The sequence below is a fragment of the Acomys russatus genome, chromosome 9, assembly GCF_903995435.1.
Source record: "Acomys russatus chromosome 9, mAcoRus1.1, whole genome shotgun sequence".
Classification (NCBI taxonomy): Eukaryota; Metazoa; Chordata; class Mammalia; order Rodentia; family Muridae; genus Acomys; species Acomys russatus.
The window spans coordinates 65,812,934-65,827,669 of NC_067145.1; the positions used below are offsets into that span (position 1 = coordinate 65,812,934).

The following is a 14,736-nucleotide window of genomic DNA, read 5'->3' on the forward strand; positions in this document are numbered from 1 at the left end:
TGAATTAATGAAATAGACTTTATTAATAATAACATATTTGAGAGTCATGTCATTTTCTCTCAATACCCAATGCCTGAAGCCTATGTAGACCAATGAATCCCTTATAATAATTCCTTAAATTAAGAGGTTGGAGACCATTAATATGAAGAATTAGAGAACCGTATGCCAACTTAAAAAACTTTGGAGCTTATTTGTTCCCTATTAGATCATTACATAATTATGGCAACCTGGTCCTGATAGTACATAGTCAAGAATCTATGAAATTTTTTCACATGAATGTAATGTTGAAGGAACCAGAGCTAGGGAAAGAGGACCAGCCTGAAATAGCTTTTCATTTGGAGCCAATGAGTGAATTTCATATTCCTACTATGAAAATGAACAGATAATATTTCAAATAAAATTAAAAGGTTATACTCATCAGTTCCTATTTATCACTATAAAAACCTCTAATACAACTAATATTTTCTTTGCTTTACACTAGGAGAAAAATAGATCTTAGTGTTTAAACTGCTAACAAGTACTCTAATGGGACTGTGATAGATATGGTTGTTAGGTGGTAGACCTGAGTGGTGGGGCTGGGAGAAGGTTCTAGAAGACAACTCAAACCCTGCATCCATCTGTATAGACAGACAGACTATTTTAAGACCTTGTTCCCTGCCTCCATGGTGATGCATCAGCTTTTAAGACAGAGGGTTGTCTTATCCCTGGTGTGGAACCAGCCACGGGATCTTGACTAGTCTCAAAAGGAGACAGGAAGGAGGTAGTCCAGAAAATGGCAGCCATGTCCTGGCATTTGTGCCTCCTGGGGGTTGGATGCCCTCTTCTCAGTCTGCAGACTGCAGAGGAGTTGCTCCTGCTGTATCAAAAACTACTGTGCCACAATCTCCCCACACACGGACACTGATGAGGAGTCTACACTCACCAAAGGGCTTCGTTACAGTATCATTTGCATTGTGGTTATTACTCCCTCTGGGAAATATGATGGATGACCATAAAAAGAAACACACTTACGTGGAGACCAGCCTACCATGAACGGTACACAAATACACAATCCACCTCATGAATATTTATAAAGGGGTCTTAAAAAGTCACAATGCTGACCACTGTACTGTCACCATCCCCTGTGGGACAGCTCACTCCAGCCTCTTTGCAGTGAGTGCTTGCTCTGCTCTGATGAAAATGTCTGCCCCTCTTGAACAGTTTATTTTCTTCAAACGTTCTAGAACTGAGATGTCTCTCTGCATGAGATAACAGACAAGTTCTGGTCTGCATGTGATGTGAACGCCATGATGCTCAGTCGACAGGTGGGGAACACTGACTTTTGTGAAGTTTGTGAGGGTAAAGGAACTTGTCCAAGTTCACAACCCAGTGACTGGCAGAGCTGAAGTAGAAATTGCTAAAATGGGTTCAACATTTAACCTGGGCCCATTTAACTTTTGGTTTACTTACATCTGTATGATACAGTTTTTCAAATAAATAATGATATAAAATTCTCATCTCCTTCTTTAAAAAAAAACTCACAATATTGAGATTTAAGGTCTCAGAGTGCTACTACTTTACCATCTAACTATACTTAAATAAAAATGGAGCCACAGCTGGGCGTCGTGGCACATGCCTTTAAGCCCAGCACTCGGGAGGCAGAGGCAGGCAGATCTTTGTGAGTTCAAGGCCAGCCTGGTTTATAAGGTGAGTCTAGGACAGCCAAGGCTACACAGAGAAACCCTGTCTTGAAAAACCAAAAAATAAAAAATATAAAAATTAATTAAAAAATTAAAATGGAGCCACTAAGTGGCCCAAAAGAGTCTTTGCTTTTCAAACACTTATCCGAGTTGATACTCATTTTATTTTACTTTTAAAATTGTTATTACTTTTTTGTTATTAATGCATGAATGTGTGCATGTGTGCTGTGACCTCCAGCAGAGACCAGAGGACACCTTGTAGGAGCCAGTTCTCTCCTTCCACCATGTGGATCCCACGAGTTGAACTCAGCTGCTCTATGGCATTGCCTGGGACTCAGGGCCCACTGATGTGCTACCATTGCTGCCCTATTGTCTCCACCTCCTCAAACACACAGGACAGAGGGCAGCTAAGGATCTGCCCACTCCTACACCTGAGCAAGCATCTGACCAGATGGAGGTGGGAGAGGGGATGTTAGCAATGATGGAACTTTCACAAAGTACTGTCCTCCCAGTCCCACTGAGTCACACAGAATGGAGGCCAGTCTTACCTTTGGCTATTGTTGGCATCTGAAATGCAATGCTGATTACGCCCACCAAGTCTCCCAGTGGAATCAGGGATCGCAAAATAGACCTGATTCGGATGGCTTCTCCCTTTCCAGCATGAATCAACTAAACACGAACAAGATAAAGCAAGCTTAGAACCAGCCATAGGCTTTGTCTGTAGCTCTGCTAGGAAATTTAAACTGTGAGAATCCATGTTTAAAGCAATTTTCTGTCCTGCATATGCATACAGCTAGCCATCTCTCCGAAACTGATAGCTTGGGCACACAGGCAGGCAAGCACATATTATAGTTTGCATAAACACGAGAAAACATTGGCTTATATACACTACAGTCTAGGCCACCTGTTTTCTAATAAAGGCTATATTTTTTTTATAATCTTGGGATACAAAAGCAAACTAAAGCCAGGTAAGTCTATGAATAATTACTCCTAAAATTACATATACCTACCAATAACCAGAAAAATAACACAATAAAACAGCCACTATTTCTGGCCACTGAAAATATGCTCATAATTATTATTTATTTAGCCTTTTATTGTCTTGGGAATTAATTTTATATCCACTCATATCCCACTCTGATCTCTGAGCCCAGTTTACGTGTGAGTCTTGACTTCCCATTTAAGACTTCTGGCTGAGGAAGTTCCCAAGATGCCAGTGGATCAGGATAGTCAAGCATCTAAGTGGGTTTCTGGAATAAAAAGATCTCCAGAGCCAGGATCAGCATCTATTACATCCGCCACAAGGCAGGAAAAGCAAGCGATACTCAAGGCCGAGCAGAGGACTCAAGTGACCGTAAAGATGGCTGAGCTTTAAGGGGCACAGGGAACTTAAGTGAGTCATCATTAATCTGCTTAAGCGTTTCCAGACCCTTATGATGGACACAACAATACAACTAAAAGCTTCTGCGTATTGTAATTCCTGTCTTTGTTCCTCTGATCTTTCCCCTGAAATAACCAATGGGACAAATTGTGTGAGCATCCATGCTTTGGTCTGCAGCCACCTCCATCCAGCAACACAGATCTTTCACCTTCTCAGTTACAGAGTGAAAATCCACACAAGAGGCAGAAGCTGAGTTTTAAAAAAAAATTGACTCTAAATTTTCTAATATTCTAGTGTCTCTACATCTTGTGGTTCTTCATTGGTTTCAACAGACGAGAATGTTAAGTAGGTTAAAGGAACAACCACAAAATAACAGAACTAAAACAGACATGGGTGCCAAGGGTAGGGAAATGAAATAGGGCTGCAAGTCATCTGCTCTAGTTCATGTTTATCCCAGCCCCAAAGCAGGATTGCGGGGTTGTTTATTCTTTTAATATTTCAAACGTGTGTATAATGTGTCAATCATATTCATCACCAACTCCATTCTGCAAACTTCCTCTGCTTCCTCCAACACGTCTCACTCACAAATACACGTCTCCTTAAAGAATTAATAACCCTAATCAAATTTGTGCTGCCCGTATGTGCATGGGCATAGGGCCAGCCACAAGGACATGCAAACCTACCTGCCAGCTTCCAGAGAAAAGTGACTCTCCTTCCCCTAATAGCCACTAATTGGCAACAGCTCCTCGGCTGTGGGTGGAGCAGCAGGAGCCTGGAAGCTATTATAGGGAATTACAGCTGGTTAAAGTGAACAGAATAAGTGACTGTGGAGTGAGTGCTCATCCACAAACTGGATGTTTGTAACTCAAGCTAGGCTCAGGGGACACTGTAGAGGAGGAGGAGGGCACAGAGTGTCTGTGAACCAGAAGACCACAAAGCTGCCGTGAAATGGGGTTTTCTGGGCATGACAGGAGTGCTACACATATGGTCTCACAACTGACTTACAGTTGTGAAATCAATATTGCCCAGCTCTACTCCAGTCGAGTTAAGCATTATATAAAAGGAATCCATCAGTTGTTGGTAGAAGCAGTGGTTTTCCATCAGAGAAGTAACTGCAGCGAAAATATTTTTCTTTTCTTAAAATGTAGGAAGGCCACATGAGTTTTAAAGACATTCGGGTGACAACATAGTGCATCAATGACTTGCACTGAAAATCTCATTGGTAATTTTTATAACCAATGAGACATTTCCAACTAAACAAACATTTCCTTCAGCAATTAGGCCACAGCTATTATTTTTAATGGAGCGTGTATATTACTAGTTTGGGATGCTGCTGCAAGCCCTGACAGCATGATGTTTTAGCCTTGATGACTGCATCAAGATTGGTGCCCTCCAGTCCCCAAACAGACTCACATGCATTTCCGGAGCACAGCGGCCAAGCAGGTCGATCAAAGCGGCATAGAAGGTCATGATCGCGTTCCCCATGTGGATGGTATCATCTTCCTCCTCTTCTGTATCACTTTCCAAAAGAAGCAGAAAGTAAATGAAGTGGCAGTGCTCGGAGGGAAGGGGGTCACCTTTCCCTCCCAGGGGCTTTTGTGCTTCTCAGATATACCAGGGAGACTGTTTTCTTCAAAGAGAATTGCAGCTGTATTACTAAGAACACAGTGCAAGGGCATACTGCAAGTCCTGCCAACGGAGAGGTTTGCTCATTTGATGGATGATGATCATTTCCCATTCTTTCAGTCTTAAAGATTTTATTTCTTTCTTTCTTTCTTTTTAATTTATGAGTGTGTGTGTTTATTGTGTATGTGCACACAGAAAAAGAAAGCAGACTTCCCCCACCCGCCACCCCCTCTCCCGCTGCCGGAAACTTGAATTACACGCTGTTGTGAGCTGCTTGATTTGGGTACTGAGAACCAAACAAAGGAAGTGTCTGGGAGCAAGCTCCCCTGCACCTGCTTCTTCTTGTCTGTTAGTCTTTTAAGCTAGGGTATAAACAAATGGCTTTCACTATGGTATTTTTTACATGTTTACAATATAATACTTTTCTCATATTCATTCTCCCATCACCCTGCCTCTTTCCAAATAGTCCCTTTTTTATTCTATGCCATATGCATACATACACACATGTCATACATCTATATGAATGGTGCTCACTTCTAATGACACATAGCGTATTAACAAAACATGGTGGAAAGATTATTTTGAAGGAAGTTTAAGAGTACTTTTCTAAGTAGCATGCAAGTAAGGAAAGGGTAATCAAAGCCATCATATATGGTAACATATGTCAGATCCCATGTATTCTGTTTGGCCAAGAGCAACGTTTAGAAATTCTACTTCCTGTATTCACTTATCCTGATACCAGTTATCCTACCCTCGATCTGTCACCCACAGACAGTCTAGTCTGTTTCTTTCTCTACCACCTCAAGACTTTCTTTCTGGAAATCCTCCATTATCTTGATGGTAGAAATGCAAATGTGGACAGTTCTTGGGTCCTCTGCCGTTCCTTGGGTCTTGAAGGAGGAGGCATCCTCAACTGGACTCAGCAGTCTGCAGAGTGACAGTGAGTTGCCTCGTAGGTCTATGAAGCGAGGTCTCCAGGCTTTGCGTGTACACAGGCTAGCACCATCCTGGTCTGACCTCTCTGGTGTATCCCTCTCTATGAGAGCAGCTGAGATCTGCCTTAACCATCTATGGCTAACTGATAGACATGTAAGGTTTGTGCCTCTTCTGCCTGTGGAAGGAATAAGGTTCCCTTACTTGCAAGTCTGTCCTTTCTGAGCGCTATGCTTTTATCTTTACATTTGCACTAGCAGTGTAGGTGCCTGGCCCCTTCAGAAAACGTTTACCTCCACAAATTAAAATCATGACCCTCTGCATTGCCTTAGGGCCGCACTAGGAACCAGTATCAGCGTCTTCTGCCACCCATCTGTCTCCAGGACACTGACCAAGCATTCTCCTCCTCAGGATAATGTCTGTTTTCCTGGATATTACCATCACACTCCCTCGGCCGAGTCCCCCGTTCCCTTCCTAAAGGTCTCACTCTCTATCTAGTAACATTAAGAACTGTGAGAATGCACCTTGGGAGGCTGGATAGATGGGTCAGCAGGAAAGAGAGACTGCATCGCAGCATAAGGACCTCAGCTCAAATCAGAACCCACATAAGAAGCCAGGCATGGCTATACTTGCCTGTAACCCCAGTGCTGGGGGAGGAACAGATTCAGGAAGGCTGCTAAAGCTTGTGTGCTACCAGCCTAGTTCCTAACTCAGTGAGTGACTCTATCTCAGAGAATGAGGTGAAAACTGATAGTGTAGGACAACCAATACCTCCCTCTGACCCGTGCAAATGTAGATATGTACACACACACACACACACACACACACACACACACACACACACACTCATCTCATGTCGTCGGACCTGACTCCCGTCTCAGAAACTCATCTCCCATCATCCATACTGTACAAGTACGGCCCACCTACAGCCTATACCTACACATGTGGACAAACACTTTGCCACATCGCGTCTCGGTGTCAAGGATATGAACTTCTGAACTCTGTGTGCTCTTTGCCTAGCTAGGGGCCCCAAATACCCACAAGATGTGTGTCCTAAATGCACACAATCTCTCCAGCTCATTGCTTGGTTCACCCAGCCTATCCCAACATCCAGCTCCTCTCTCCTCATCCCAGACACTCGGTTTTCAAGGGGAGAAACTCTGCAGTGCCAGAACGCCAACTGCATGTTGTCAGCCTCAGTGAGGGTGACATCATTTGCTGAGGGCATGCACTGGAGACCTACAGGGTTCTGCTGGATCCACTGGTCGGAGAGGGGCCATCTCTAGAAGGATCCTCAGCTATTTTTATGGCTTCTTCCATGGCCGCAAGGAGGCCGTTGCCACCTTCTCCTCTTAAGGCAGGACCAAAGCACTCTGGCCTCCGGATGAGCAGTCTCACCACAACATTTGCGTTCTCTTCCACACTCTCCCCTGAAGCCGAGAGAGGAAGGTATACAAAATACAGGACTCAGGGGCCACATATCATAAGCATCTCATTTAAAGAAACAGGCACACCTTAGAAACATACCATAATAGTAACTTCAACTTTAAATTACATTTATTTACGTGTTGTGAGGAGGGGGTCAGTTCACATGCCACATGACAGCCAGAGAACCACCTACAGGAACTGTTTCTCTCTTTCTACCATGTGGATTTCTGGGATAGAACTCAAGCTGTCAGGCTTAGTGGCAAGGACTTTACCCACTGAGCCATCTTGCCGGCCCATAAATTCAACACTCAGCCCACATCACAGATTTTATGTGTACTGTTATGGTATGCGTACCAAATAATCCTCAGAGTTGTGTGTCTGGGGGCTTGTCCAAGGCGAGACTACTGTCTTGGGCATCTGTGGAGGGTGACTGGGGCCCACTGCCAGCGAGGGCCTTGAAGGAAATCCTACCTCCAGCTATATCCTAGCTCTTACTCTTTACTTCCTGGTTGGTGGCACATTAGAAGTTGTTCTGTATGCTCCTGCCAACCAGAGACTAAGCTGCTGCAGCCACCCTTCCCACAGTGATGGGCTGACTAAGTTCCTCCCTTAATTTGTCTCTGTCAAGTATCCTGCCATAGCAATAAGGCAAGTGACAGATGTACCCACTAAACAACATAAGTTACTTTCCTTGATGATTTTCCAAGCCAAGCAAAGTGTTACAGAGAAAAACTATTTGCTACAGGAGAAGATATTGCAATCCTAACCCCTAACACCCAATTGCAAAAATCTAGAAGGTGCATAAAGATTTCAAGGTAAACAATGAAAATATGATCTACATAAAAAGTGAGGATTTTTTTTTCCTGTGGGAAGAAAAGTATTAAATAAAATATATAATTTCTTACGTTACTTCCATCATTAAAATGAATGAATAAAATCATGAAACTTTATTTTCTTTTCATTTTTAGAAAATACTAATTTTTACTTTTAATTATGCATATACACATCTGTATGTACATGGAAGCACAGGTACTCAAAGAGGCCACAAGAGAGTGTCAGATCTCTTAGAGCTTTAGCTACAGGCAGTAGTGAGCTGTCCCATATGGGCACTGGGGACTAAACTTGGGTCCTCTACAGAGGCAGATATAAGTGATCTTAATCCCTGAGTCATCTCTCCAGCCCCAGAATCCTTATTTCCACACATTTTATGAGTCCTCCAGTGGTCGCCGTGTCCTACCGTTACAGAAGACAGCAAATCTGAGAAAGTCAAGATATCGCTCCCCTTCCACTGGGTTCCACCCAATATCAGGGTAACCCTTCGACACCAGCATTTGACAGCTCTGCAGACCACAGCCAGCCAGATAGCGAACTACCTACAAACACAGACGACAGGCAAGAGGTTAGCCTTCACTTGGAAGTTACATGAGCCTACGCTAAGTGAGATAGCTGACCGTAAGTTTCCTCTAGGAGAGCTTTAATCATAAGACGTACTACAAAACAACAAAGTGTAGCCATCAAAAGTATGAATGGACTCTATGAGGAAAATAACGTTCTTGAACTCCACACATATAACTCAAGGCCTTTGCATACAAAAAGAAAATCACACTATCTGTCACACCTTTGATGTCTAATGACCTCTGGCCCAATTGAAAACTACCTGAGTGGGCCTTCCCATAGCTCAGCTGGTAAAGACGGGGCTGTAAACCATCTGAACACAGGAACTCCCACCTGAGGTACAAAGTCATCCCAGAGAGAAGAACTGCCTCCAAATGCCTCATCCATTCAATGGTGCGGCAGGAGTGAGACGGTGCTTAAGTGGGGTGACCCTAACTTAGAGGCAGATCCCCTCAGCCCTGATCAGACATGTCTCACCCACAGGGTGCATTTTGAGCAAGTTATTTATGCTCCTTGAGTCAGTGTCAGTGTCCCTAAAACTTGAGCTATATACACTGACTATCCGCAGTATAAAAATCTAAAATCCTCAAAGCTGTAAGATCTGAAACACTTTTAGTGTTGACATGACATCACAAATAGAAAAGTCTACATCTGACCTCAGATGACAGGTGACTTTCAAAGACAGGTGCACCAAAAACAATGAGTCAAGATTTCATTCTATCCGTGTGTGGGGGGTAACTTTTCATAATCCACAAAATGCTAACATCTGAATCACAGTGGCTTCCAAGCACCTTGGACATGAGATTTGGGTACTTCAATGTAACTCCACAACATTCGGTCCTCCTTCATGGTACCCTGTGCCCTTTGCAGCCTCTTTCTCTATACTCATCCAGCCCCAGATGAACTGCTTTCTCTCCATACAAGTCAGCTTAAATTTTCAATGACATCCTCACAGGGAACTGTGTGGCATGCCTTCCTGTACCTGACTGCTCTTACAAGGGGTGATGACTTTGAGACTCAGTCACATGGTAGCATAAGTTGATGCTGAGTTCTTCTGAAGTGATGAATAGCAATCCATTGTATGTGAATGGATAGGTCACAGCTGTGCCGACCAATCTGTACAGCGATGGGTGTTTTAGCTGTGGACTATGATGACTTCCTTTCGATTGAGCAAATCCTTAGGAATGTGGAGGCTGTGAGAATAGTTCATTGTAGAGCGTGCATGTTTAAACTGATAAGCTGTTAGGGGGCTTTTCAGACTCATTTAATCAACAGAGCCCTGGTAGGGGTGTCCAATTGCTCCAAATTTTCCCCTTATATTGGTATTATCAAAGGTTCAGATATTAACTATTTTAAAAGGCTATACAAAGGGTTTTAAATAAGATATGGGAGTAAAGTATTCTCCATGAGCCAGAGGTGTGAAGCTTCATGACACCGACCTGGCATGTCAGGGGACTGGGGAGAGCTCATTGCATTACACCGGTGACAGGTACATGAAGGTGTCTCCCAGGGCCAGCATCTCCTCTGAAGCTGGGCAAGCATGTGCAAAAATGCTGATGTCACCAGGAGCAATATCAGTAGGGAGTAAACTTTTAGAAATGCATAAACATAACAATTTTTAACTTGCAATGTCAACTGGTATAGAGCTCAGGTATGATCATGGTCCCCAAAGACCACAGCCTCTAAAGATGCCACTGATGCCTTGTTTTGGGAAGGTACATTTTGTGATGTTTGCATCATAAAAATGCTATCTAAAAGCATTTCTCAGAAAGCTTTCCGGTTAAATGTTGTATGAATATATACAATATGTATGTATATAGTATGCATGTATCTATGTATACATACAACACAAATGATCATATAAATAAAAACCAAATGAAGTGTGTATTTATATACATGATAATCAAATATATATATATATATATATATACATATATATATATATGTGTGTGTGTGTGTGTGTATACATACTTTCAATGATAGAAAATAAAGATAATAAGAAGAGCTAAAGCAATATAGACTTTTAACTTTAAATAATGGGTCTTGGAATAGACGTTCATAAATGTGGCTTTGGAGTCATAATAAAAGAGATATCTGACAAAGAGCCACAGGCTAAGAGGGATAAAGGCATGGCAGGCAGGAGGAACAGTGAGCACAAAAGCCCTGAGACAGAAACATATTCTGACATGTTTGGCCATAGTGAGATCTGTGTGGCGGGAACAAAGAGAAGAGGCCAGAGAGTGGTAGGATACGGGAGCAGAACAATATTGGGTAGATGGCACTGGAGCAAACTTGTGTCTTTTGCTTTTACATTGAGTGACACAGGAAACCACTGGACAGTCCTGGAGAAAGGATGAGGGAATCCTTTTAAAAGGGTTCACCTCCGTAGAGGAACAATAGGCAGGGATGCAGGGGAAGGGCCAAATGACCACACGGAAGGCTTCTGAAGCCATGCTTTGGGGAACATTCCATGCATGCTAGTCAGCACACGTGGTTAGACATACTTAGGAAGACCATCAAACTCCACTGATATCCTCGCTGGACACATAAACGCTTGCGTGATACAAAATGTGTACATGAGAGGACAAAAATACCCTTAGGGAAACTAGAACTCTAGTAAACATGAGACATTATAAAAAAAAAAAAACTATTCCATTCATGGACACACAATTCCTATTTCACAGAAAATATTTATAGTAAGAGAGAGAATCTCTCTAAACATCACATCATCACACCTGCGTGTTACAGAGTGGGAACAGAAATCTGTCAGGTAGAAGACACGTTACAAAACAAAAACAGCATGCCGTGATTTGGCTATCAGCACAGCACAGGTCCTCACACCGAAGGAAGCCCAAGACGATCCCACCAAAGGCACAGCTCAAAGACATCAGGGCAGCAGCATGGCTCACCTTCTCCAGATCTGGCTCACGTAGAGCGAGGGCAAGTTCATTGTTATCCATCACAGAGGCTGCTGCCACGTCTAAGGGAGTTGAACCTCTCATGGCTGGCGAGGCTAATATTCAAGTGAAGAGGAAATATACCTGGATTTTACTGGAGCTAGCAGTACAGTGTAAGAAGACACACCCTTCAAGTGCTTAATACCTAAATACCACATGTATTACATAATTTCTTCAACAATCAAAATTATGTATGTTTATTTTGACTGAAGTAGGTACAAACCATGAAAGAACTCAGTTGGATAAATGAACACGCAAGACTTCAGAGTTGTACCAGGCTTGGAGTTGAGAACACTTCAGATGTACTGACTTTTTTAAATATAATGTACTGCAGCAATCATGCATTTGGGTGGTTAGGTGTTATGATCATTAAAACTGATTATAAACTAGACAGTACCAGAAAAATGCCTCAGGTGGCAAACCTCAGGGCATGTCTGTGAGTGTGATTTTAGAGTGAGTTGGTCGAATGGGAAGACCTATCCTAAATATGGCTGGTGCCGTTCCATGGGCAGAAAGCTTGGGCTGAATTTTAAAAGAGATAAAACAGCTGAGCGTTGCCTGCATAATCCGCTCCCCCTGCTTCTTAATTTGCTCAGATATTAGCAAGCACCCTCACCTTCCCTGTCAATGCATATCAGGGAGTGGCCACCATCCCTTCCCCACAATAGCTCTTTAGACCCACAAAGTGTCATCTGGAATAAACCCTTCCTTCTCTTAAGTTTCTTTTTGTCAACTATTAAACACAATGGTGAGAACATTAACTGATGTGCCTACCACCTAGGTGAAAACTGGTAGCTTTGTCTGGGGTGCAGTTACGAGCAGCTGTGAGCCAGCTATTATGGGTTCTAGGACCAGAACGCCAGTCCTCTGCTGGAGCAGCAAGCGTTCGTAACTACCAAGTCATCTCTCAAGCTCCTGTACAGCTTATTTTCTTTTAAGGATTAAATTAATATCACACATTAACTTACCAAGACCAACACTGCTGTTTTCCAGTAAGTAACTGAGATGATCAAACATGGCTTTCTGATTCTGTCTACTTATACGACAAAAGTAACAGAGAAAACGGCAACAGTTGGCCACCATCTTGGGGAAGGTGATTTCCTATCAAAAGAGTATCTCATTAGTTGCTGAGTCAAGTGATAAGCCTGAGCTCAGAAGGTGAGGCCACAATGGCAGTGTCAACCCATCTGCGCCCAAGACAACCACGCTCAGACACCGAAAACATGCAGCCTGCCATTTGCTCAGTCCTCAAGCCACTGAACACCTAGCCTGACACTGACTCACCAACACCACCTGTACCCACACATTGCATCTTCAATTACCCCTAAGCTTACAGGCAGCCTGAGCCTGGCTAAGGAACCAGATCGACAGAGACACGGCTGTGCTACCTGGCTACATGGCTGTCTGTGCCGACCTGGGAAACTACACAGTCCTTCTGATCCTGTTTTATACAATTCAGAAAATATGGGTGTTAAGAACTTAGGAACAGAAGGGAAAGATACACTGAACATACATTCTCACAACGGGAGGTTTTCATCAGCACCAGTTGTTGTGGTTGTTGCTCTGTTGTTGTGATGGCATCCCAGAGCTTCACGGTCACTACCTGCTCTAGACACCACTTCTTTGCAAAGGTCCTGGCCAGGCGGCCCATCTGGGCAGCAACCACACATGCATCCCACCTAACCCTAGGGTAAGTCCTCAACCTTTCTAAACCTGCAGTCTTTTAATACAGTTCCTCATTGTGGTTGTGATGACTGCCCCCAACCATAAAATTATTTTTGATGCTACTTCATAACTGTAATTTTGCTACTGTTATGAATTGTGATATAAATATGATATGAAGGATATCTGGTATGCAACCTCTGTGACCGCGGTAGGGCTGTACCCACAGGTTGAGAACTGATGCCCTCGATGTTTCTTTCTGAACTCAATAATAAATAATAATAAAGAAAGTAAAGGTGTAATATGTCTGTCTAACCATGGGGCATGGAACACCTGGGCTTATACATATTGTAAAGAATGCATGTTGTGATTTACGCTCAGACATGACTTTTGCATGTCAGGTTATGAAATGGTGTGTGTTTCCATGAAGTGGTGAAGCTATTTGCTGTGCTTTCCAAATATCAGGTTGTTTCAGAGTCTGTTGTACTTATTTAAATGCTAACTTGAAAGTCTTACCACAAAGCCATTCCAGAACAACTGTGTCCAAGCACTGATTTGGCTCAGAAATTTGGTGCATCCAACTGTTGTGTGAATCCCAGCAATGGCTGAAGGACAAGTATGCCTTGTACTTATGATGGGATGTAATTTAAAAATATTGATATGCTCTTTGTAAGTCATTAAATATCCTTTAAGGAGACTCATTTAGAAGACAACAAATGACAAAGCATAGTATAGATTTTTTTTATATTAAAGAAAATTCAAATAGCCAACTACAACTCTTAGATTCGTTCGTGTGTGTGTGTGTATGTGTGTGTGTGCACATCCAGTGTTCCTTAAACACCATTTCACTAAAGAAATGTAATAAATAACAATTCTTGTAGTTTCTCTGCAATCCATGCAACCCACAAAGCTATACCCAACACGGCTCCTAAAGACAAGACTTTTATTTACCTTGGACTCCCCACCTCCAAGGACGTTCACCATGACTTCCATCACTGTTTCATGCATCCCAAGGGCCCTCATGAGATTGGGATGCTGGTAAAATACTTTGTTATTCATGATATCCCTAGAAAGAACATAATTACAATGTTATTTTCTACTAATATTTTACTCCTTCTACTATATAGTGAAGACTGTTACATGCCTAAGAACACTTCTTACTATCTGAGAGAAATTAGATGCATGTGAAGTCAGGGGTACAAACAGTCCCCCCACGCCAATTATGATCGACAATTAGAGCAACCCATAGCAGATGGAATTTAGAATAATTCTAACATCATTTCTGCCTTAAATATTACATTGCAGTATTCCCAAAGATCTTCATCCTGAACCAGAAACATCACTAATTGTAAATAAAAAGATGGTCTGTTGACATCTATTTCAGGATCCATCAATCAGCACAAGACTTTTCTAGGCAATATTTTCTTGTCCAGGCTAAAGCAAAACAATAAGATATTCATATTCTCTCTCTCTCTCTCTCTCTCTCTCTCTCTCTCTCTCTCTCTCTCTCTCTCTCTCTCTCTCTCACACACACACACACACACACACACACACACACACACACACACACACACTTTGAAATCTTTCCTTTCTTTCACTGTTATCACTCACATAAAGATTTGATGATAGTATATATTTTAGTTATTCTTTTAGACAAATGGGATGCCAAGTAGGT

At 42.5% G+C, this 14,736-nt stretch overlaps 1 protein-coding gene across 1 annotated transcript in view; it reads right to left on the reverse strand.

Annotated features, from left to right (window-relative positions):
• Ryr2 (ryanodine receptor 2) overlaps positions 1-14,736 on the reverse strand; it is a 561,576-nt gene that overhangs the window by 157,929 nt on the left and 388,911 nt on the right. The window contains 7 exon segments of the mRNA XM_051151477.1: positions 2,228-2,348; positions 4,474-4,579; positions 6,863-7,049; positions 8,285-8,420; positions 11,352-11,455; positions 12,368-12,500; positions 14,013-14,127. Of these exon segments, the coding sequence (XP_051007434.1) occupies positions 2,228-2,348; positions 4,474-4,579; positions 6,863-7,049; positions 8,285-8,420; positions 11,352-11,455; positions 12,368-12,500; positions 14,013-14,127 (902 nt within the window).